Source organism: Helianthus annuus, chromosome 11, assembly GCF_002127325.2.
Source record: "Helianthus annuus cultivar XRQ/B chromosome 11, HanXRQr2.0-SUNRISE, whole genome shotgun sequence".
NCBI classification, from domain to species: Eukaryota; Viridiplantae; Streptophyta; class Magnoliopsida; order Asterales; family Asteraceae; genus Helianthus; species Helianthus annuus.
In genome coordinates, this window is record NC_035443.2 from 22,378,868 (window position 1) to 22,405,591 (window position 26,724).

Sequence of the window (26,724 nt, forward strand, 5' to 3'; positions counted from 1 at the left end):
TGACTATAAAAGAGAGTTGATTTGGTTTCTTATCCAACATCAACTCATATATAAACTTGTTTAACAAGGTTCTACAATTAGAAAAAAGTTATATAACCATCCCCAAAAATAGTTGAACTAAACGACTAAATGTCAACAGTTGACTGGTAGTTTCAAACATTATCCCTTTCTTTATCATATACAAACTTTATCATTTATACCACAAGCCGGTTTCTAACTGCCCGGCGAATGAAACTTGTTCTACCAACTTATCATAACGGTTTTCCAACGCTTGCAAGAATTGCGTGTCGTAAACGGGCATTATATCCACCAGACGCGCTTCTTCAAGATCGACATTTATGTCTGAAGATACACCTTCCGTAGCTGTAGCTGTACCTGTTCATGATTTTAAAAACAAAAAAGAGGTTCAGATTTGACTGGAACCATCTTAGGAACCATCTCAACCAATAAGAGAAGTGGGACTCACCAAGAAAGTGTGTGCGTTGGGTTGACACCTGGTGCATGGGCTTCTTGAGCCAAACGGTTCCCGGGAGCACCATGAGGTTGGTTTTGTCGAGGCTTTTCTTCTCATCGGCTTCCAAGTGTGTGAAACCAAAACCATCGGTCCATGTCTCAACTAAGCTCGGGATGGCAGATACCACTAACTTCTCAACTTTAAAGGACTTCAACATCTGACAGCTCAACAAAAGATAATTAAACATCTGACAGCACAATTACTAATTTTATATTGTTCTGTAAAGTTCTAGACAAGAAGCATTGTAGAGTGTAGATGATGTGTATATAGAGGGGTAAACGAGTCGAGCCGTTCTTGACCTACTTGAGACTGGCTCACTAAAAGGTCGAATTAGCTAAAACGAGCTCGAGCATACATAAGAGCTCGTTTAGTATGTAAATATATATTGAGCTTGACTAGGCTCGTGAGCCTAAACAAACCTATTATTGAATAAGTATTATAAATATATAATTAAATAATAAATATTATTATACATACATATAACTATAATATAAGTGACTAAATCATACACATTATGTGATACATATAAAAATTGTAAACGTATATAAAAATAATCGTATATGTATATGTATATAAACAAAATAATTAAAGGGTTAGGTTCTTTGCAGTACTTACTTTTTATTCAGAACTTTTAAGAACCTTTCATGGCCATTGATCTATTAATCAATGGCTGAAAATATAGGAGGGTATATTTGTAATTAAAGAGACAATAAATAGTTATTTTTAAAAGAAGGGTATAAATGTAAATAAACACTAAATGAAATTAGAAACAACAGGAATTTATCCTATTTTTTCTCCAACTTCCTCTCAGCAGTGATTTTCAAAATATTGCTAGATGCCTTCATTTATTCAAGGTTTTTTTGATGAATTGCTTTATATAGTGTCGATCAAAATGAAGAAATCATTTGGTACTTCAAATTAATAATCTATTTACATATATGCTAATTACGTATAAATATAATATTTACGTATATGTAAGTATAATAGTTGCATACATATATGTAAATATTCACATTGATCATCAATTTTTTTCAACCCGAATGACAATTTACATATATGTAAATGCTTCATATACATGTAAGTATAATATTTACATATAAGTAGATATTCAAACTGATAATCAAATCCTTCAGACAAAACTTTTAATTACATTTATGTAATTCTTCAAAATTAAATGTATATTTGAAATTGAATAGTGAATACAAGACAAATTAACTAAAAAAAAAATAACATGGAACTTGGAAATCTTCAATGCATTACCAATAATGTCAACATCTTTATACATTAAAAAAAAACAATACAAAGAAAAAATTCAACTCCAAGTTTCGGTTTAATGCCTATTCTCTAGATTTAAAATGTTAACAATGTTTTAAAAGCTGGTTTTTAAATCATGCTGGATTGGGCTTAACTATATAATTCCATAAATTACAACATCAACTCAAAAAATTAATCCAAACATACATGATTACATATTAAAAGATATTAAGATAATCCAAAATTACATAAACATCAATTATATAAACATACTACATAACAATTAACAAAACTCCTACATCAATTATATAAACATACTGCATTACTATCTTTCTAAATATTATAAATAAATATTGTGTACATTATATATACGAGTATAAAAATCATCATCAACCTAATAATTCAATTGTAAGAGATGAAGTAGGGCTGACAATAGGTAACTTGTATAAGACACGATTAGACTTGTTTACTGAAAATTACATCATGTGATTTTTCACTTTTTTAAAAATAATTAAAATTAGAAGTTTAGGATCCATCATTTCTCCTTCTTGGTACATAAAACATACAATAAAACATACAACTGTGTTAGACATTAGGTATAAAGTAGTTAAACGAGTTGTATTCATGTTTAGAACTTGTGTTGTTCGCGTCGTCAGAGACCTGTTAAACCCGCTAAGACACGATTTGCCAGCCCTAAGATGAAGTGATGATGCTTTTGAATTCTGATTGTTCATCGACGGGTTTTACGTGAGGAAAGACTGAAAGGCGTTTAGCCTCCTAAACGGTTTAGGGTTAAAAATCGGGGATGGGGCATTAAAAAAATCCGAAGTTTCAAACCATAAAATTACCTTGGGCTGGTACCAGTATTATGGTACAAACCGGTATACTGGATTTTACCACTGCTACAACTCTTGTGTCGTTTTACTAATTTACCGGGGTGTTTCATACCGGATTTACATCCGGTAATACTGGTATTACGGGCCGGTATTTACTGGTTTTTAAAACATTGATTGAAAAGGAGAGAAACGAGGATAGTGATAACTGATAACGTAGGGATACTTAAATTTACTTATATACCCTTCATTAATAAAACAAAGAAAAAAGTAAATATAATAAAATGAGTGGTTGTAATACTTATATACCCTTCACTAATAATACAAAGAAAAAAGTAAATATAATAAAATGAGTGCTTGTAAATAGTTCTGCAAGTTCTGTAGATTTTTAGGGTTCTAAAATGATCCTAACCCATAATTAAATTATTAATAAATAAAGAACGAGTAACATATATAAAATTAATTGTATACGTATATAAACAATATCTATTTTTTGATAATAATGGTTATTCTAATGATGACTATGTTTTAAAATATGGACAATCTTATGACACTATAGTTAAAAGTGCTTTACAAAATTTACAACGATAATTTCATGAAAAATAAGGGAAATGTCAAACAAACAAAACTAAAAATAAATAGGGCTCTTACCTCTTCAATAGCAGTCATGAGGCGCCTGCACATTCCTTGGCGCCTATATCTGCTACACGTTGCAATGAGGGGCAGCTCTGCAACCGTTGCACCATGAATCCTAAATCATTATTTAAAAATAAGAATAACGCCAGAATAAACCCCATAGGATATAGAAATAAGAGTAAAATGTCATTTTCGTCCCCGAGGTTTGGCCAGTTTCGTCCAGAGGTTTGTTTTTCCACATCTGGATCCAAAAGGTTTGAAATCTTGCCATTTTCATCCAGCCCGTTAATGCCATCCATTTTTCTCCATTAAGTCGGGGGTATTTCTGTCTTTTTTGTTAACTTAAATGGCAATTCAGTGTTTCTCACTTTATGTAAAAAGACCGAATACCCCTGAAAAGACTGAATTGCGCTTACAAAAAAGACGGAAGTACCCCTGACCTAACGGTGAAAAATGGATGGAGTTAACGAGTTGGAGGAAAATGGAAAGATTTCAAACCTTTTGGATCCAGATGCAGAAAAACAAACCTTTGGACAAAACTGGCCAAACCTCTGGGACGAAAATGGCATTTTACTCTAAAAATAACAAGTAGCATGTATCAAAACGTGTACCTTAAGGATGCCACACAGAGTAAAACGTCATCTTTCTCCAAGATCACTGTGTAAAATCCCGCATAGTTAAGACGGACATATTCTGATCTACAGAAAACAATAATTTTAAAACATTACGAGATATACTTTAGTCGGTTTCGGTTATTTACAAAAATTGCGCACCCCTGGTTGTACAATACATGGGGTAGCATATAGATGCCTGTTCTTGTATCCACCATGGGAATAAAACATTCCTCCATTATCGTCAGAGCAACGGCTAGTTTCAGATTGCATTCTGCTTTACGGGCGTCAAAATGTTGACCAGAATGAACCTTTTGGTCACCTTGAATACACTTCAGTAGGGTCCATGAGTAACCATCGGAAAGTGGGTTCACACATCCAATTTGGGAATCAAGACTTGAATGGATCTGCACAAGATGGAGACTGAATATTAAGAATCCACTAATACGACGTGAGCCACATAGTGTTTTTATTCCTATTCTGGGCAAGACACTAATGTATATAACCTTTTCACACGTTTCTCCACAGAACCAGGTGGGACCCACTAAACTTTTCTCGATCCTGTTCTCTTTGATGCATTCCTCATGATCTGTTTACAAGTAAGACAGCTGTCAGTAGATATATAGTTATTTTTTGAAAGGCCAACGAAACTTTATTAAATAAACCAGTCAACAACTGTTAACACGGCTATAGTACAAAGTACATCCAAACCAAACGACACATCAGTAGATATATAGTAATATCCAAAATTCCAAATGTCATGGTATCATCATTTTCTCCATGTTTAAAATAATCCAAAAATAAAATATTTCAAAATTTGACACATGACTCAACTATTTTCTCTCTCCTTATATATATGATTTTTCCATTTGTATCAATCTCCTTGTTGGGTTGGTTAACTAGGCATTCCAATCATCATTTCTTAATATGTGTTTAATATTTAATTGAACTAATTAATCACATATGTTGCAGACATTGTCCTTTAACCACGGAAATTACACTGGATGTCCTTGATGTTACTGTTTTCTATCGGGCGGTGTCCTTTAGCCCTGACCCGGTTAACTTTTAGTGTTAATCAAGAATTGATTGGAATGCCTAGTTAACCATATTCTTAACATACATTAATATAGGATAATATAGGATATTTAACAAACATTACATCAAGAATGCTTGTCTACACATGTGTTAAGAATATGTTTAATATTTAACATATGTGTAATTTAATCTAATATAGGATAACAATATATAACTTCAGTAAATATTCAGAAAAATGATTAACAACAATGGCAATTTAAAACATTTGGAATGGTTTATCTAACCATTTTGTCAATACTGGGAAAAATTTTAAAAAAATAGACGATCCTCTGATTGATAGGCATAGAAAATTACACTTCAGTTCGCACTGCAGACATTTCAGAGCATTAGAGACTGAAGCATCGATTTGACCAGCTACATTCCCACACCTATTGCAACAACATTTTGAACAATACCAATTGCCTTCAGGTAGCTCCTGAAAAACCACAAGCATAAAATGGGGTAAGAACATTTTGTAACCATACTTCATAATTCATCTATTACTATTATAAAAAGGAGAAGTAGTGTACAAAAATGTAATTTCACCAAGGGTACACATTTTAAAAAAGCATGTACAAGCGATTGGAAGCTGTAGAAGAGGAAGTTCATTAGTCGTTTAAGACGCCTCCAGGGAGAGGTTAGGGATTTCACCCATGAACCCTAATATGCGATTGTAAATGAATCGTCTGCAATTGAAACGGAACCATCAACGCTAACCTACATCACCGGCTCTTCAATTCACCTCGCAGCCCCCTTCAAATCCCCCACCCCTTCACCGATCAATATTTGTATCAGCACCATCGAGTCACGTTCTTCACTCCCAAACACGGGGGTACATGTTTTTACGAAAACCTAAACAATTGCGGTGAGCAGTTGTTTGAACCCAAATTGAAAAAACAGGAGATGGCGACGGCAACATCTGACGAAGTCGAGGAGAGCAAATACGACAGTGAGTGTTCTCTATGGCGTATCTAAGTTTCGGTCGCGCACCCGCCTCTACGGCGAACTCCTGGTCAAGAAACCGGCAACACAAAGATTCTGACGGCCCTTATAACTATGATAATACTCAGGTATATTTCAATTATCTGTATGTTTTGTAATATTTGTTGCAAAAAATTTTCTGGTGAAGTTAATAAATTCGTTGCTAATGATTAATGATTTTAATTTAATTACTTTTACTGCTTAAGGTTGCTTTTGAATGGGTTTCTTGATTTAAGCCAGAATTCCTCTTTCTAAGTATTGATCATAGATAAGTTCTGTTTGCTTCTTGGTTAATTCATTCAAACCTTCCATAGGAAATAACCTTTTGTGAATACGTTTCATCAGTTCTGCGTTTGATTTTGAATTCCATTGTGGAAGAGGGTTACAGAAGGTGGAGGTGAGGAAGCTGTAAAGAGGCGTAAAAGTATGAATAAATTACTTCCTAGAGATATAATCGTCCGGTTACTGGATTCTTATTCTTCGTTCCTTGATCTTTCTCAGGTTAGAAACTAATCATTTGTTTTAATTTATTCTTGTATAACTTGCATTTTGTGATGAAGGACCCGCGAACTCAACGATTTCTCTCGTAGTATATTCAATTCTCATATCTATAACTCTAATAACTACATTATATATCTCTACAATTATGACTAAACTGTTAATGATGGATGGATATAATTATTAGAGAATATATTTTCTTAAATCCCATTATGACATATTTAGCTGAGTGTTTCAAGGATCAAACTGATGTTCAGTGCTTGCACCGGTGTCAGAAAGTTTTTAACCCCGAGCTTGTTAAAGGTCCATGGCCAAAACAGGTTAGTCATAACTAATTTGAATTTCATTTCTTTCGGAACATAATGTAACTTTTTTTGTTTCTAATTATACTATTCAACTTCACCTAAAAAAATACATCCAAACAGCCCCCTCAATGGGTGGGTCGGGTAATGTGTCAAAACGGGTTCAACGCAAAACATGTTTTGGTGCATGTCAGATGTATCAAGAGGGGTTGGATTTCATTACAAAATACACTTTAAGCGGCTTTCGACCTGTTTCCATTGTATTTGTAGCTATTTTTTAATTTGACCCATGACACATTTTCTTTCCTTTTTTTTTTTTATTTAATCCATGGCCAGTTAGGAATAAACCATAACTTTAATCAACACATTCATAAGTATATGGTTCAAACTTCCCACCTTTTCTTTTTTATGATTCAGTACCTTCCTTGAATTTAACCAATAAAGAAAATCTAAAAAGTCTGGTGGCTGGTTTAGAAATTTATTTATTCTTGGTATTTTTTATATTTAGAACTTTGAAAAGTAAGGAAGTGAGATTTTGGGAGCGGTATGCTTATTTTTTTATATCGTATACCATTCGTATTGATCATATTTAGGGATATCATTTAATTTTTAAATGTATGCTAATAGCTTACAGAACTTAAAAACAAAAAAGGGTGGTAGAGAATTCTAAACATAATTAACTGAATATTTTAACATTATATCGTAAAATGTAATAGAAAATTTTCTTTGCAAATAGTTTTAATGCATCATGTGCCACTAGGTAGTTACCTTGGTGATCATCGTTGACATGATAGCGTGGATGCAAGAAGGTGGCCAAGTAAGTTTTTTTTACTTTTAATTATAAGACTATGTAAAGACGATCATAGACTTGAAGGTGTGTGTGTGTGTTTGTGATGAAAGGTGCCACTAAAGAAATCAATTTCTCTTTTAACTCCTCTCAGGCATTAGCAGCACACTCATCTGAAGCTGTTAGGATGAAAGGTGCCACTGAAGTAATGTCAGCAATGAATAAGCTAACAAGTACCCAACTACCCATACACTAAAGTTTTGTTCTTATGAGTGTCTCTATGATACTAAAGACATAAAATAAAGTTAAAAGCTTTGGCTTAAAGTTGGAACCCATTACGATATAAGAAGCCACCAACCAAATAATATCATATGTTTCTTTTGTGACAATATTATTGTTTTAGGATGATTCCAGTAAAAAAAACTTGGTTAATATCCAATAAAATGATTGCAAATGGGTCCGTCAGGCATGTTGGATAACATGTTAAAACGGCTAATAGTTTGTCAAAAAGTAGCTCACTTTCTTAAAATTAGTTTGTACATACGTGTTAATTATTGCAATTCACCATCTTTTTGTTGATTATATTGCAGGATGTCATTTCTTGATGTGTTTTAGTGTTTTACTTTTGTTTAGGTTGGTGGAAAACATTATGTTGAAGCTTGTCTATCAAGCTCCGAGGCCATCAGTTACTATTCGTCTTCTCTTTGGCACATCTATGGTATGCTCTTGCGATTCTTTAATCTTTACTGGAATTTAAAAGGATTATAGTTATATAATTATTTTTGTTGTAGATTTGTTGTAGGAAACAAAAGGTCTTTATAAAGAAGTTTTAACAACATATTAAATTGCTCTAGACATTGACCCCCTTGTGCAAAGTCTTGTTTTGTTGGCCATGGTCTTAAGATCACTTGGTGGCAAGTTTAAGCATTGCGGTTAGACCGGATGAACTCTTGGGCTTGGTAAGCTCTGGGGAAGTTTTACAAAGATGAGGGTTCGATGTTCATAAAGGAAGTTTTGGACTGTTTTGAGGCTACAAGGAAACGGAAACCATCAAGCCATTTAGATGATGACGACAAAACAGACGCACCCGCCGCAACGCGCGGGCATACCCACTAGTATAACAATTATAGTGAAAGACCAACCTGTGTAGACAAGCATTCTTGATGAAACGTTGAACGGCAGTTATCACAGCATATCAACTCACCACCATCACCACAAAGGCCGCAACTATCATCACTCGGGTCAGACTCATCCCACTGTACAGCCTGTTTGGTACCTGTCCTAACCTCGTATTCAGTTGACCAAGCTTCCAGTTGACATAACGTGAACGATTTTCCAGATTCCATAACAAGATTCAAACATGAACACTTTGTTCTAAAACCAGCATGATTCTTAAACTCTGAAAAAGAGAGCACCTTGTTACAGCACCGACACAATATACCATTTCGAGTCACTACACCGTGTTTGACCACTGAATTATCCTGTGGGTCCCTGTATTGAATCACTTCGTTGACACGAATAGCACCAAGATCTATCAACCGAGATAACACTGTTCTTACACTTACACTTGCACCTAACCCAGAACATTTACTAGAACTGCGTGGAACCAACCTGCACTTGCCTTTTTTACTCTTGTACTTTCGTTTAATACCCACGCGTTTGTTGGTAGATCGGTTGGTTAATATAGCCGAGAGCAAAAGATCATCATCGTTAACGTGATGCTTTACTTTTTTCTCCTTTTGGACCATCCGGTGCTTCTTGGGCTTAGAACTTCTAGAATAGTTGACCGCGCTTCTCTTTGCTTTGACTTCTTTCCCTTGTTTCAAATCCGGAAGACTTCGGTCAATGAACACGACTTTCGCAAAAGGATCAAGCAAGTACCACCAATGAGCTAACGCAGTTGTAGTTCCAGTTCCCGAATTTCTCAATTTTTCAACCTCTGTCAACGCGTTAGAAAGATCGGAGACAAACTGACTCAAACCAGCCCACCGCATGCCGTTACATACACCGATATATTTCGCATCATTGACCAACTTTTGACCGCACATGGTCCAAGATCTACGAAATTCCCGAATCGGCCTTCCTTCGGGTGTTTTGAACATATACTCCCCATGCCCTTTTTTGTTACGCCTCCCGATTAACCACCCTGCTGCTTTAAGTAAGCAATAGCTGTAGTAACGCAAAATTGGTTTAGGATTTGTCGCAGAATCTTTAGGCGGGATTAACAATTCATCTTTATCTAGTTCGATAAAGGAAGAATCTTTCCATCTTTTCTTGGAAACTTGAACTGGTGCTGGAATAGCGTTACTTACATCATATGTTTTCTGATCGTCTGAGTTAGAGTTGACTACTTTTGATGAAACTGAAGAACTAACTACCATTTCGGGATTAGATTTAGTCTCGAAATGTTCTACAGGTGACATTTTTCTTCGCTTAACTTCAACACAATGGTCATTTCTCGTAAATAAAGCAAACTCTCCAAAATCTTCCTTCATATTCTGAAAGTCTTCCTGATTTGTCATGACTGAACTACCACTGTCGGAACAGAATGAGATCTCTGTAGGGGTCTTTTTCTCATTTTCAAAATTTATTGCTCCAGTTACATTATAGTTTTTACTAATTTCGTCGGTTTTACTACTTTCATGTCCGAAGAAGACCTCCGTAAAAATGTGATGCTCGTTTATTGAACCCTCGAAACCATCATCATGCAGATCGTTGACACCACAGGTTGATAACATCTTTAAGGACTTGACACAGTGTCCCTTCATTGTAATATACTATTGGTTTCTTGATCATTGTAATATACTATTGGTTTCTTGATCATGAAAGATCCTCAGGGCTAAACCTGTGAAACAAATTCACAGATCCTTGAATCAAAACATGATCATACTTTGGCTAGTTCACACTTGTTAAAATTCAAGAACAGCAATGATCCTCACTAGCACTTCCGTACTTCTAGTTTAGAACTTTAGATGTATGAAGATAGGTAAGAAACGAAAATATGCACGCGAAATACACAAAGTCCACCACCGTTACTAGTTGTAACATTTATATTGGTGGACTGCAAACTTAAGGTGATAGAATCTAAAGGGAAATACATAATTATGGCTCTTGCTAAATTAAGAACGATATTATACATATAAAAGGAATAAAGGAGAGAGAAAATGAATTTAAAACCTGAATAATGTAACATGACTATTATGTACTAAAGTTGTCTAGATGAACAGGTCATGCCAAGTTCCAATTAAATCTTACAAGATAATGAAAAACATACACACACAGATACAGATATACATATATAACATGCATTTACGTTATAAAGGACTCGAGATCCTAAAAAATCTAAAACCTATTTTTCCGCCGCAGATTTAGAAAGCAAACTAAAACAGAAAGCAAAGCAAAGCAAAGCAAAGCAAAACAAAATCAGTATCCAAACAATTCGTATGCGCTTTGAATCCACATGCATCTACACAAAAACCTAATTCATCAACCAAAAAAAATATCCTAACGCTATCAATTAATCAAACAAACAACGACAGAATCACAAAATTTCATCCTAATGAAGCGGATAAACACATAAACTAGCATGAACAAATTAAACCTAACTCATACACACAACGCTTTACCGCCAATTTCACAAATCCGAAGGTTTCCAGTAACATTGAGCTAAAAAACGCATACATAAGGAATATTATCAAACAAACATCGTCACAAAACGACAGAATCACAAAATTTCATCATAATCAAGCAGATAAACACATAAATCGAGCATGAACACATTAAACCTAACTCAGATACACAACACTTCACCGCCAATTTCACAAATCCGAAGGTTTCGATCGAGCAACATTCAGGTATATTATCAAACAAACAACAACAGAATCACAAAATTTCATCATAATTAAGAACATAAACACATAAATCGAGCACGAACACACTAAACCTAACTCAGATACACAACACTTTACCGCCAATTCAACAAATCCGAACGTTTCTACTAACATTGAGCTACAAAATGCGAAGAGATATGTATATAATCAGTAGTTGAACAAACCTTTGGACTGCATTTTGAAGTCGAACGAAGTTAGGGTTTCGGAAGATGCAGATGCGATAGGAAGCAAATCGGATGGGGAAATTAAGCGGTTACAAGCGTAAGGATTGTGTGTGAGTGAAGTGAGAGAGTTGTGGTGAGTAGATTAGCAGAAGTGAGTGAATGATTGAGCTATGGCGATGATGAAGATAGTAGATGAGATGGTGAGAGTGATGGCGTCATACCTGCAACATTTTGTTCGAAACAAAATCGTAGGCGGTGGGGGTGTGTGTGTGGGTGGGTGTGTAGATGACAATTTTATTATTGATAGAATTTTTTTAATACTAGATTTGTTAACGTTTACAGCGAAACACACTAGTAATAATAATGTAAAACAAACGTTATTTGAAAATAAAAGATCTTGTTAAGAAAATCAAACCGTTAGAATCGATTTAATTTATCATGATGCCGTTTTACAACACCAAATAAATAGTCTATTTTGAATACAACTTCATTTTAATAAAACTTGGAATGTTGAGAGTAAAATAATTAAACATAATCATGTACTTAAGTTTTTAGAAAACAAAATTAACGAACTTAAGTTATTAGAGAAATTTCAAATTATGTGATAAAGGAAATATGATTTAAAAAATAAAAAAGAATTATTAAAAACAAAAAAAATTGATAAAAATATGGTTTTAAAAAGGTAAAAAATAATAAAAATATGCTAAAACTTAAAAGTAAATATAATAATAAACTATTATAATATTAAATAATAAAATATTAAAAAGCTATATATTATTATAAAAATAAAGTTATTATTCATCATCCTTCGATAATGATATATATATATATGTATATATAATTTGTACTGTGCGAACTGTTATTTTCATCTTTGAGGTTTGTCTATGTTTGTCGGTTACTTTTTGGTTTCTTGACTTTTAAGATTTATAAAATTTTGTCAGTGCTATTGAAGCATTGGACATTTAAATTTTAACGTGACGTATTTTGAAGTTTTTACCTCTTTATTTTTTAGTTGTTATTTAATCACTATAAATAAAATAGAAGTTATATTAATAAATAGTTTAATAACTTGAAATTGATGCATGAAACTACTGCCATCATCATCATAACTTGAAATTGATGCCACCTTCACCATAACCTGAAATTGTTGTCTCATCCCCGGTTAACCTTACTATCACCTGACCAAAATATATTCATCTAGCTGTCGAACCACCGTGAAGAAGATTTATAACACCTAATGAACAAAATTTCAATTAACAACCACCACTGTCATTGTCGATTGATTTCTTTCGCTAGCGATTGACTGAACTAAGCCTAAGTTATGTTCCAAATTGAGATTTGACAAAGTTTAAGGGTGAACTTAGTTGGGTCCATCGTCGTCAACCACTTTAGAAAGATCTTCGCCTAGTGTTGTATGAAAAGCATCGACCGGACCCCCACTCATTTGCAAATTCACTTAAACCTTTAACACCACTAAACTACCATATACCTTATCATATCACCCAAAGAAGCCATCTTATTCATGCAAATTTGCTAAGTGATTGGTGTAGATATGATTTGCATACAAGTCTATTACTCATGCATGCATGCATTCAGATTGACTCGATACAAACTCACCCTTAAACATAACTGAGAGTTGAGTGAATATTGTGAGGTGTGTAAGACTATGTATAACCAAGTTTTTAGTATACATGTCATGATTCATCATTATCCCAAAAGTGTTAGTACGTTGTAACTCATTAGAGGTCGGCAATGTCTAAAGACGTTGGGATCATCTATTATTTTCAACAAAAAAACTTGTTAAGTGACCAGTTCCGAGTTAAGTGACCGGTCTCGAGTTCTAAATCGTCGGTTGGACCGATATATCATCACAATCGAACAGTATAAATCTCAAAACAGTTGACTTGCTTCGGTTTGTATGAGTTTAACCGCTTATAAACACCCCAAAAGATGTCAAAAGAACACAACTTAGAACTTTAAATACTTGGTGATCATTTTTTAAATACTTGGTGATCATTTAATTGGCAGTGGAATGTTATAACTGAAATGTAAATGATATGTGAATGCATATGTCTATCGTTTTTGTCAATCACTTAACGTAGCTTTGTCAGATGATACAAGACCGGTGCTGAACAGAACAAAAGGCAAAAGTAACATGTGCATTGAACTCCATTCGGACGGATAGACATATAGTCCATCCGGAAGAATGCGGATTTGTCCATCCGGAAGCCCATCCTTCCGGATGAGGCCATCCGCTCCATCTAGTCATCCGGATGGGTCTTGCCTATAAATAGAAGAGTGGGTCTTTGTCATTTGTAACTTTTCGTGACTAGAGTGGGGAAACTCTGTCCGTTTGATTTCTCGGTTTTGTAATTGTTATATCAGTAATCGAAATCAGCTTATAATTACATTCTTGTCTTCTGTCCATACACGTGATTGGATTCCGCACATTTCACGTGTCGATACGCAATCAACGGTCAAGGAATTCATCCGATCCTGAATTCACAAGTGGTATCAGAGCAAGGTGCTTGATTGCAAAGATTGAAGACATGAAGATTCATCTATCTCATCAAATTCAGAGACAATTCTTCATCATCTTCTTCTACTCTTCTTCTACTTTTCTATTTTGAACTTAAATCTCAGATTCACGAAGATTTCACGGTCAAAATTAACCAAATTTTCAGTATGTTGTGTGAAAAACTGTTTTAACAAATCCTACAAAGTTTCAAATCTGAATTCAAACTAAAACTTGTTAAAATCAGTGAAAAACATGAACTTTGGAACTGGTTTTGCTGACATCATCATCCATGCGGACGGATAGATAAGTCCATCTGGACGGATAGACATTTCATAAGTGTTTTGTTCAAGAGATTGTTCATCTGGAAGAGTCCATCCGGACGATCCTCATCCGGACCAAGTTCATCCGGATCAATTGTTCATCCGGACGGGTCCATTTGAACCAAATTCTTTTTTTGTGTGATTTTCAAATTTGATCAAGTGTTTGTGTGTTTTTAGGTGATCATGGCTGGACATGTTTTACAATGCATATACATCGGAAACAACGACTGATCCAATTCCCGTTTCAACTAAAACGGTTTCGAGTGCTATTTCTGAAAGTCTGAAGAATGACACTTTGTACGGAAATCATCAACGACCACCAAAACTTATGAACATAGAAGATTATCATTGGTGGAGTACTCATTTTGAGAACTGGGTAAAGGCGTATGCCTATGAGAGTTGGATAATGATGACTTATGTATATAAAAAACCTGTAACCGAACAAAATGAATTACTTCCAATTACAGAATATTCAAAAACTGATAAAGAAGAACATTCCGATGAACTAAAAATGGTAACATTATTACAACAATCAGTTAGAAAGGATATTCTGTTTTTACTCCAACATGGCAAAACTTCTAAATCTATGTGGGAAGCTCTAAAGCTGAAAGCTGATGGTGGCAAAGATATTAAGAAAAACAAAATATCTTTGTTGAAAAAGGAGTTTGATATGTTTGGTTGTATGAAAGGAGAAACTGTTCGACAAATGATTAAAAGATTTTGTCATCTCAAAATTGAGTTAGATAGGTTTGGAATCAACAAAGATAGAGAAGAGATTGTTGATAAACTTGTTGAGGCGTTACCGCAAGTTGATGACTGGAAAACATTTGTGATTGTTCAAAAAAATAATCCAAAGTTTGAAGAAATGTCGTTGGATGGTTTGATTGAAAAACAGGAAGGACATGATTTGCAGTTACAGAAACAAAACCAAATGTCTAGTTCCAGTTATCAACAAAATGTTGATCTTTATTATCAAAGAAGTCTGCTGCAAAACAATCAGTCACCAAAGATTGGTACAACATATAGCACTGACAATGCTGGTGACTCATCAAAAGAAAAGTCTTCAAGTTATGATCCAGGCTATCATTCATCTTCTGCATCATCAAAATCTAGTTCGAATCAAAGTTGGAAAGATTCTCCAAATTTGAACTCTGATTTCGCAAAACAACACATGAGTTTCTTGGCATCTGTTTTGGAGTCCTACGAAAGTTTAATTGCAGGAAAGATTGGTAATCCAAACATGACTAAAGAAGATTACGATCAAGTTGACCTAGAAGAGATGGAGCTCATGGATATTCGTTGGTGCATGGCAAGCGTCATCAAGAGAGTTCAACGGTTCATGGAGATTACTGGTAGGAAGTGTTTGGAAGGTCTCGATATGCAACTAGGATTCGACAAAGCCAAAGTCACTTGTGTCAAGTGCAAACAAAAGGGAAACTTCAAGAGAGAGTGCTCAAATCGTCAATCAGATGATAGTGTGAATCCTTTTCATGATGACTACTACAAGAAAGCTATCTATCATCGCAATAATGAGCAGCCAACAAGAAAGCAAATTGAATAAGGATCGTCCAAAGAGAAGAAACAAGCTATGTTGACGATTTAAGAGAGTTCCGGACCAAGTATGTTATCTCAAGAGGATGAAGGTTTTGACTGGGGAAAGTATATTAAAGATGAGAGAAAAGAGAAAAAGGCATTTGTTGATGAGATCAAAAGAAATCGAGAGGAAGAAGAGGCACGTTGTTATTTGAGCCATGTATACGATGCTTACAAAGAAGCTAGACGGGCAAATAGATGGTGTAAAGAAAGAGAGTGCTATGTTGATCCAAAAGGGAACCCAACAGTTGATCCTGACGTGGTTGATTTTGAAGCCTTAGTTGCTGCAATTCCAACTATTGGTGTTTGGCGTCGAGGGCTTAGAGAAATTCCACGCTACAGAGAAAAGGTCGAGGAAGAAATAAACAAGGTGATATATGCCAGTTTGGAGAAAAAGAAGAAGACAGTGGAAGAGATTGTGGTTGAGAGTCAGAAGCTGGTGAAGAAAGAGAAAGTAGCTAATGAAAGATTGGAGAAACCGGCAGATAAAGATGTTGCAGAGAAACAACTAGAAGAAGAAGATCAGAAAAAAGAAGGCAGAAGAAGGCGAGGTGCCTAACACTGAGGTAAATACTCAAACTGAATCTTCTGAAATGTTAGATAAATCTGGAATTGAAAAACAGTGCAAGATATGCATGGAAACATGCAAAGCTTGTACTGAAAAGGATAACAATCTGAGATCCAGAGATATTGAATTTACTAAAATTGAAAAGATTTTCAAAGAAAAATGTAATGAAATGTTAGAAAATGAAAAGTTTTTGAAACAAGAAAATGAAAAGCTGACACAAAAATGTGATAGTCTTGAAAAAGAAAACAAAATTTTGAAAGAAAAGTGTTCAGCAGTTTGCAACGAATGTATTCCTAAAGATAAAACTATTCAAGAATTGCAAAAAGAATATGATGTAATGAAACTGTCATATCATACGGTAAAGTAAGCATATGCGATTTTGAAAAGTAAAGTTACAAGTCTGGATAACAGATTATCAGCATGCCAAGAATCAAATAAATTTCTAGAAGCCAGATTTGAAGGAAAACAAAAGGTTTTATATAGCTATATTGATGAAGTAGCTAAACTAAAACAAGAATTAGCTGAAAAAGAAAAATTGGTTAACAAACTTCAAAGTTATCATGCTTCTTCATACATTCTTGAACGAATTTTCAACATCACACCCAATGGAAAATAGTCTGAAAAGAACAAAAAGGGAATTGGGTCAGAATACCATCAGATTCCACCACCGTTGGAGGATAATCATACATTCTATGATGGCGAAAAGGTGGAAAAAGCTATAAACATGGTTGACCAATTACCTGACAACATCGATGTGACTTACACCAAATCTGATGATTTCGATGATTCAAAGGTGGTAGGTAAGGTTGTTGAAAGTGTTCTCAAAGAGGAGTCTACCAACATAGATAAGTCTTAATCACCTAATGAAAATGAGGGAAGTTTTCATGAAATTATTTGAAAAATTCAAAATCTAAGAAAGTTGTGAATGATGATTCAAAAGGATTGGTTTATACCATGATTGGATCGGACACTTGGATGATGAATTTCCAATTCAAAATGTGATTTTAGATGAAATCAACAAAGTTTTCAAACTGGTAGAAATTGAGAAAACTGAAATTTCAAAATTTGTTGGGAAGGGTAAGAAAACTTTTTATAACAAACCTAGTAACAAAAAGAAAAACATGAAGGCTGGGTTGGATTATAAAAAGAATCAAAACCAGAAGAAACGATATGAAAAGACAAATTCTCACAAAAGGACGAACTTTGTTCACGGAACAAGTTCTAAGGAAGAGAAAGAACTTCAATATAGACGACAGTCTAATGAAGAGTTCTATGCTCAAAAGAAACAACAACAACAGGTCAAAGATGTTTAAAAAAGAACATGCTTTAATTGTGATCAAACTGGACATCTTGCTTGCAAATGTCCAAATCCAAAACCTGTTGATGTTGACAAGAAAAGGAAAGTTGAGAATGAGACACAAAAGTCAACCAAGTTTGGATCAAAACAAACTTGGAAACCAAAACCAACAACACCCAAAGTTGTGCCACAACAGATTTTGAAACAGAAAGAAAATGTTTTATAAACAAAACAAATCTGGAAACCTAAAAATGATTTATCAAAACAAAACATTCAAAATGATTCAAAATTTTATCGAATGAATGTTTTAAAAGGACAAGCTTGGGTGGTCAAGAAACAAACTTCTGTGAGTGATAATCAAAATGAAGATGTTTTTTAGAAGAATGAATGAAACTATCCAGTTTTACCTGTAAAGATTCACATCCAGCTGCCTGAGTCTAAAAAGGCTTGGGTTGCATTGTTCAAATGATCGAATTATTTGAATGTGCAGGTGCTCTCGTAGACAACTGACTGTCAACAAGAAGAGTATCGGAGCAGCCTGACACAGGAAGAGGCTGCGGATCCCTGCATCTGAGTAACAGGGAGTTTGTTCGTTTCTGTACATAAATAAACCATATTCAAAAACCCTAAAAATAGAAAAATTTAAAACCAAAATATGTTTTTATTCTGTCAAAAATTGAAAAATGAAAAATATGTTTGTTTTTAAATTTTGTCAAAAATAAAAAATTTTCAAAAATATGTTGATTGAATATGTCGAAACCCTCACGGCTGAACAAACATGATTATTTCACAATTGAAAATGGTTTTAACATTGTTAAATATCAATGTGTTGTAAATCATGGGGGTACTTTATGCGAAACAGAGCATGTGTCGCAAAAAGTTGATGGCGAGATAAAACTATCTACATTGGTTGTCAAATTTTCTTAAATGTTTTGAATTTCAGGGGGAGTAAAAAATTTGAAAATAGAAAAACATTTGAAAATTTGAAAAAACCAAAAACATTAGAAAATGAAAACAGAGTTTTGTGTAAAAATAGGAAATGATAATACATCAGTAGACAATCACAGTGCGCTAAAGAATGGAAAGTTAAATGTGATAAACGGTCTCACTGATGATGTGCAAGTAGGTTTTCACACGTTTAGTAGATTGATTTCGAGATATAAACCTAAATATAAAGAATTTGCTTATCTCGTGGGGAACATCTTTCGGATATATGGGTAACCCCCGAAAGCTTGTTTGAGAGATCGCCTGATTCTGAGATACTAGGTTTTTATACTGTTTGGTATCTGGGGTATTATACATGGTCTTCTGATATTGCGAAAGCAATGGCCTAGACTTCGTATAATACTTTATGCGCTTAAAGCTTACCCTCTGCATAAAAAATGAGAAAATATCGAAAGATATAAATCAATTGCAGTTGCAAAGAAGATCCCTAAGTGGGACACACCTCAAAGTCGAGCCTTCATCTCTTTGACTGAACGGTAGTTCATACCTGAGCTCTCAAGGTCTCGCACTAACCCAGAGTACAGATATCAATATAGTATATTCACCCGTAAGACTGAATCTAGGGAATCTTGATACGGGAGTATATTCTGAGGTGGGACACACGAATAAGTTAAGTGCTTAAAACACTAAATCTCGTATCTCAAATCAGTTGCACTTTGTGTGAAAATTTAAGTGGATCAGTATACTGATAATCTAAGTGAATCGTTTAGAACTTAAAGTGTTTATAGCTCAACGGTGCTAGTGATCTGTCATAAACTGATTTGATCCCCTGACACGAACTCAAACAAAAATATTGTATGTATGTTGGATCGTTGTACGACCTATACGAGTCGATCAGAAGAGTCTAATCCATATCAAAGGTGGAATACGATGATACGAACTTGATTACAGCTTGATTCACGCTTAAATTCACTTGTTTATTGATTTCAAAGCAATACAGATCAGTTGACAATTTGGTAGCACCTCGGCTCTGAAATCCGAATCGTTATAAATGAGAAACCATGCTCATGTATTTATAGATCCTCCATTCCGCACGAAAAGGTTTCATACGAAATGGTCATTTCGTACGAAATGGTAACACCATTTTGTGCGAAATGGGTTAACCTTCATTTCGTACGAATTGATTAAATTTCCATTTCGTGCAAAATGGCCTAGATACATCAAAACCCTAATTCTCCGACATCTGAGCACTGGTTTATCCTATCTAGATACAAGACTTCGATAAAAGACAAAGTTAACAGACATTTATGCACCAACAGACTCCCCCTTGGATGTTGACGAAGTATTTGGCATCGAGTCTTTGATAGTCTTCAGTCTTGATCTATCTTCTCATTCTTTCCAAATTATCTGACACTGTAAGCATCCTCAATCTCTTTTTTTCTCTCCTATTTCTCTCTTACTCTTCCAGGATCGCAATCTGGCTCTTCTAATTCTCTTGATCAGATCTCTTGATTCCTTAAGTTTAACAGTATCAACATTTAGCACTCGAACTCGGATTTTACAAACTTCAAACTCCCCTTTGAATGTTGATCCAGAATCTTTATCTGACTTTTACGTCTTCAAACTCCCCATTTCAACAAACTGGGATGAATTCTGGCTCAAACTTTGTTCAGACTTAGCCATGGGGATCTTGCTTTGCTGCTTTCACATGTTCAGAACAAATATGGCATTTAAACTTTTTGACTATTTGACTTCTTTTGCTGTATTTATCAGTTTTTAATAATCCACTTAAGTATCCAGATCCAAATTAATGACCCTGGGTACTTAATTTGTCTACCAAGTCTAACTTAATGACCTTGGTTGACCTGAGACAAAACAAAACTGACTTTTGTTCAATTGTTAAACCAAAATTCTGAAAATTACAAGTTTCAACTTAAAGATCTTGTGTTAACGTTTCATCTTTCAGGTTTTGTCATAATAAGCTCCCAACCCATCTTCCAGCTTAGAAACCTCCTGCATCTGCTTCAAACTGCGAATCTGAAGATTAGCTTTCCACTTTGGTTTGTCAATAAAATAAAGCAGAAATGTAAAATCTTTTTAGATTTTGAATAAAGTTTCTAGACTAGAAAGCTATAAAATCTTTTTGGGTTTTGAAAGATAAACAGAAATGAAATGCAATAAACGTAAACTATTTACAAACATATTTTTGGTGAGCGTGTTAGGGAATCATATCAGCTACTGACAAGCTACAAGTACCGTTAAGCTTTGATTTCATACTCAGAATTAAACAATTCGCTTAGATTGTCAATATACTGATCCACTTTAAATTTTCACACAAATTTCAATCTGTCCAGGATACGAATTTAGTGTTTTAAGATCTTAACTTATACGAGTGTACCACCTCAGAATATACTCCCGTATCCAGACTACTATATTCAGTCTTACAGGTGAGTGCACACTAATGATATCTGTAAAGGGTAAATGCGAGGCCATGAGAGCTCAGGCTAGAACTTCCGTTCAATCAGAGAGATGATGGCTCGTCTTTCGGTGGGCCCCTTTGGGGATCTTCTTTTCAACAGCACATGATTAGCATTTTGCAATATTTTATCATTTTTTATGTTGAGGGTTAGCTTTAAGAATAAAGTAGTGCAGAGCATTATACGAGGACTAGGCTATTGCTTTCGCAAAATCAGAAGTCCTGGTATAATACCCCAGATATCATCACGTACAAAGACCTAGTATGTCAGAAATAGAGCCTTTCAAACAGAATTTCAGGGGTTACCTATATATCCGAGAGATGTTCCCCACGTATAAGCAAGTTGTGATTTATGTTTATATCCCAAACAAAACTTACTAAATGTGTAAAAACCTATCGGCATATCATCAGCGAGACTGCTTAAGACATTTAAACTTTACATTTCTTTAGCATACTGTAACTGTCAAGCTGATGTACTATCATTTTCCCTGTTTGTGCAGTTGTCTGTCGACTACATCTTTGTTCGAGTCTTAGTTTAGGGTTGGTTGTATTGTGCACAGAAATTGAGGATATGAAAATTAGTGCTGATTTCGCTCAAAATGATATGGTGTCATTTAGAGCGAAATAACATCATTATCCTAATTCCGCTCCTAGTGCATGTTGGTGATTTCGCTCATAATGTTGCGTCTGATTCCGCTCGAAATGCATGTGCATGTTCGAGCGGAACCCCAAGCCTATATATAGGCAGTTTGGAGCGAAATCAAGAGAGAAGTTAGTGATCTAGTCTTGTTTTGTAACACCCTAACACGTAATTAGCGAAAGTCGCAGCGGAAGTTCGTGCCATAAAAATTCTTTCACTATAAACCTTACGTCTTACTTGAAAGTTCACTTTTAAAATAACTCTTTTATATCGAATACAACAAACTGACTCTGTTATAGAATAAATCGTAGCTTATGTACAACAAATTTACATCCTTAGACAACCCCGTACAATCCCTTAAGTGACTCGGTCTTCGATCTTTATTCCTTGATGATCCTCCGTGACCCGCACAACCTGCATTCACCACATACATTCAAAAACATTAGCACACAATGTATAAACAAGATCATTCGCATACACTTCACATCTCGTTCTTTATCAAACTTCAAGCATTTCATCTGCGTATCCATTTCCTGGCGAGGCTTCATGAATGTACCTGCATTACTTATCATTCTCAAGGTACACCATTAATAACGTTAATCCTCAATGTGTCAAAATCATACACATATATGTACTTACATACCCACATACATATACATCTACATGCGTACATACACTCATACATACCCTTATACATACCTACATACACAACTACATACTTACATATCCTTCCTACAACTAGACATACGTACATACACTCATACATATCATTAAGCATAACTACATATCCTACTACATACGTACACTTGGAGTTATAAACATACATACGTGTAAGCCTACATACATGCTTACATAACTTCTACATACGTATACAAATACATACAAGCACACAAACTTGCTTATCTACATATGTACATACTTTAACGAACACGTACTAGATCATGCGTACCTCTTACATAATCATACATTATTAACGTGGGTCTTAGACTTAGCTTTATAGCCCATAAACATCCAAGGAACCTTCAAAATCATGTTTGGAAAGTCCGCCGTAGTCCACGGATATCAAACCGAAGCCCACGGTACATAAATTAACTTAAATAACAAGATTTCAGCTTTTGGGACTTGGGAAGGCCGTCACCGACGCCCCTAGGGCCGTCGGCGACGGGCCTTGCATTTACCCGTAGCCCAAAAACCCGTAGACAGGTAATTAACCCGTCAGCACAAAAACTGATTTTCTAGAGCCCGTCGGCGACGCCCCCATGCCCGTCGGCGACGCCCTCTAGATTTTGCATTTTTCTGCAGCTCCGTTTCGTCGTCCGTACGCACTAAAACGCGCATAACTTTTGAACCGTTTACCCGTTTAACCTCCCGTTTCTTCCTACATGCTTGTAAATTCACATTCTATCATATGAACTTAAAATCCCATATCCGGATTAAGGAAATTCTTAACTTACACTATCGGCTTATTATTCACTTATGAATTATTCGACCCGTTATGGGTATTTATACATTAAAAGGTCTATAACATACAAAACCCTATACTTCACTTTCATACTTGTCCAAGACATTACACTAATCAATAACTTGTTTCTAAACTACTTATTAAGATCGTTTGCCCAAAATACCCATCGAGGGCATTTTGGTCAACTTTAATCCCATCATTTACGACGAAAGACTTTCCTACATATTTAACCTCAAACATCATGTTTAATTAATTTCAACACTTTATTACTTACTTGAACTAAGAAGTGATTATGGAAATCACTTACCTTGTAAACCTCATGCTTCTTACTTGATATGTTGCTTCCCTTGTCTTGCTAGCTCCGAAGGTACAAGTCCGCCTTTCCGAGGACCTATCCTTCATTATCATTTACATACACACACACGTTAACCCACAATCTAATACTAGCTAACCACATCCACAATCGACTTTCATGTCACATTAACTTCCAAGCATTCAATGTCAACACACACATTGTGACCTTATCCATCTAACATATTACGCATTCATCACACCACACAACATGTCTATGAGAGTCATGTTACATTCGTAGTTTTGCATAGATTCTAGGGTCATTAGTTTAACCATAGTATTACTTATATCAAGGCAAGTTTACTTCCTACTTGTTGGGTTTCTTAGAAGTCAAACCACCAAACTTTTCCACATCTAGACTAATCGTTGTAACATGGACCTACATCAATGTTTTCAATTAAGATTCTACATACCATCCCTAACAACACATGACTTGCATGTTTACCAAGCCAATGGATCACATAGTGTGTATCTTTTACAACAACAAGGTTCATGGACCTCCAAGGTGCCATCGTTCACCAATTGCATAACTATTATACTTGCAACATGAAATTCATTCAAGACACCTTCATTTTTTCATATTTACTAGCAACTAACACAACCAACTCATTATACTAGTAATTCACAATTTCAAGGACACCATATCATCTATTATCACTAGTTAGGCATTTTATCAAACACTTGGTGTGCATACAACTTACTAAGCATAGTTTACAACTAGTTTAAGCATAGTCATCTCCTTCCAAGTTCCAATCACTAAGAGAGTGCTCAATATCACATTCCATTCATACAATTAGCCCTAGACTATCATCTTAAAACCTATTTCAAGCTAGGAACAAGTAAATCAAACAAGGATTGGACATGGGTATAACACCTATGTCGGCACTTTCATTCACCATGGTGGGTTTCACCTCAAATCATCAAATTGATATAAATTAGCCATGAATAAGGTCCCATTTCATGATACTATCACTTATTCATATTCAATTTCTCACAATTTCAACAATTCAAGATTTACCCATGACTAACAACTTCTCTAAGTTGAAAACTATGACTTACATGATGATTATTGTAACTAGATGGTGATGAATTAGCATCCATGCATGAGATTTGGGCTAGAATTCCTCTTCAATTGGAGCTTCATCAAGAAGTTGGAGAACTCTCCTCCTGCTTCTCTCAAAATGGCGATGGTGCACACAGACTAAATGTCTGGTATTTTTCCCACCCCCACATTCTTATAAAAATTCATCCCTATTGCCCACCTTTAGCCCCTCATGTTCTTTTCTTATTTATTTGACCCCCATTATTTTCCACTCTTATTTAATAGCCAACTTTACCTAACCAAGTTAAATGACTTGGTTATTAGTTAAATATCCCACTTAGTCAATAAATCCTATTTACTTATTCCATCCTAATTAAATGTCCAAATAAAATATTTGGACCCGAGTTTTGGGGCGTTACAAGTCTACCCCCCTTAAAAGAGGTTTCGTCCCCGAAACCTTGTTCATTATCTCAGAAAAATAACTGCCTTTTCTTCTTGGTCAGTATATTCATTCATTTACATATTAAGAACACACTCATAATGCGTACACCTTAGGGCTTTGCTTTGGTCTTCTACCGTTAGCATTCTTTCTAGTTACTCTCATTAACACATGTTCATTTAGACCATGTACACATGCATCTTGCTAACATTCATTCGGGGTTATGATCATTACTACATAGCTATTATTTCACTCTCATAATTCGCACTTGCTAGAAGATTAAGTATCATTCTGTTGTCATTACATGTATAACCACTAGGCGTACCCTTGTAAGGTAACCCCCGAGATAATAAATCATGACCTAAAATCCCGTTCTTGGGTTTTATGTTCCTATCCATGACTCAAGTATGAGTCAATGTCCTTCCTGTGTTGACTTATAAATTCTCACCCTAACCACAACGTAGCTACTATTTCACGCATATATATATATATATATACATTTTTGCCATATCACAATTGTGCTACCATTAGTTCATATGGAATTACCTATTCAACCCATAGCCTTATATCTACATTCACATATTAAACAATTCACTAACCTTGTTACTTTGGCGCAATATTACGACTTGCAAGAACAGATCGGTCCACTTTGTCACAAGTCTGTGCCATCTCTGGATGGGTTTTATTCATTTTTATGACATATTCTAGCTCGCGAGCATCCTTTTACTAACTCTATTGGTTTCATCACCTCAAGAGTTTTACCATCCTTACATATAAAATCGATGATTAGCGCCTTTCATTCAATTCCATCAATCATGAAATTTATCAAGTTATCTTGTTTACATACTACCCCCCTTCCAAATTCCTTTAAAATATTTGTTCGTTTGGCCCGCTCGTAATGGGTCAATGCATGTTCGTTCCTTAGTATATCATCTTCATTTGTTTGACTTTTCGAAAGTCCCATACTAAATACATTCTCACCTCTGTTTTATTAGTTACCCAAATTTTGACACACCCTTCTCTAGTCGAGCCATAAGCTACTATTGAAAGCATAACCTTTTATACATACCTGGCGTGAGTCAAAAGCATTGATTCGCTATCAATACCTTGCGATGGTTATTTCTTTCAAATTTGTGGCGATGCATGCCCGTACCTTGCGCTTACCTATAAGCATAAAACTTGACAATCAAAACATTACTTACCGGGTTCAAATGGCGTTTACCATTTGACCCGTATGACTCATTTGTCCTTTTAACCATTCTTGCATACAACATATTTTCATATAAATATATATGCAAAATTTGAAACATAATTTGGATAATATCCGCTTTAAAGGATATTTACTTGTTTGGTCCGTACTTACTTACGAATTCAAACATTTTCCTATAGTTCATTCTTACTTGTTTGACTCGTACTCACTTCTGGATTCAAACTTTTCATTCTACTTTTCATTCCTTTCACTTATATACTTTCATTTCTTTTACGCATTCGATTACCCAATTAAATGGGTAACGGCATATACTCTCGTA

At 35.0% G+C, this 26,724-nt stretch overlaps 2 protein-coding genes across 18 annotated transcripts; one reads left to right on the top strand and one right to left on the bottom strand.

Moving 5' to 3' along the window:
• Positions 1-11,841, bottom strand: LOC110932172 (increased DNA methylation 1). 2 transcript variants are annotated; one of them, XM_035979650.1, is made up of 9 exons: positions 11,545-11,841; positions 8,633-10,335; positions 5,238-5,358; positions 4,355-4,437; positions 4,011-4,255; positions 3,849-3,935; positions 3,253-3,352; positions 467-671; positions 1-369 (listed from the first exon to the last, which is right to left on the bottom strand). In XM_035979650.1, exons 2-9 carry the CDS (start codon positions 10,256-10,258, stop codon positions 191-193), a joined length of 2,646 nt encoding a protein of 881 aa, XP_035835543.1. In that variant the 5' UTR covers positions 10,259-10,335; positions 11,545-11,841; the 3' UTR covers positions 1-190. The 2 variants fall into 2 exon arrangements, with proteins under 2 accessions (XP_035835543.1, XP_035835542.1); XM_035979649.1 differs by having other exon boundaries at positions 1-375.
• On the top strand, positions 5,520-8,626 carry LOC110940518. Of its 16 annotated transcripts, none has more exons than XR_004872207.1 (7): positions 5,525-5,992; positions 6,110-6,404; positions 6,659-6,721; positions 7,468-7,520; positions 7,645-7,723; positions 8,124-8,208; positions 8,282-8,626. XR_004872207.1 is itself a non-coding variant. In XM_035979652.1 (6 exons), exons 2-6 carry the CDS (start codon positions 6,330-6,332, stop codon positions 8,310-8,312), a joined length of 318 nt encoding a protein of 105 aa, XP_035835545.1. In that variant the 5' UTR covers positions 5,524-5,992; positions 6,110-6,329; the 3' UTR covers positions 8,313-8,626. The 16 variants fall into 16 exon arrangements, 7 of the variants coding, with proteins under 7 accessions (XP_022037748.1, XP_035835544.1, XP_022037746.1 ...); XR_004872205.1 differs by having other exon boundaries at positions 5,527-5,992; positions 6,641-6,721; XR_002593270.2 differs by having other exon boundaries at positions 5,528-5,992; positions 6,627-6,721; positions 7,464-7,520.
• Positions 11,842-26,724: the final 14,883 nt, after the last annotated feature.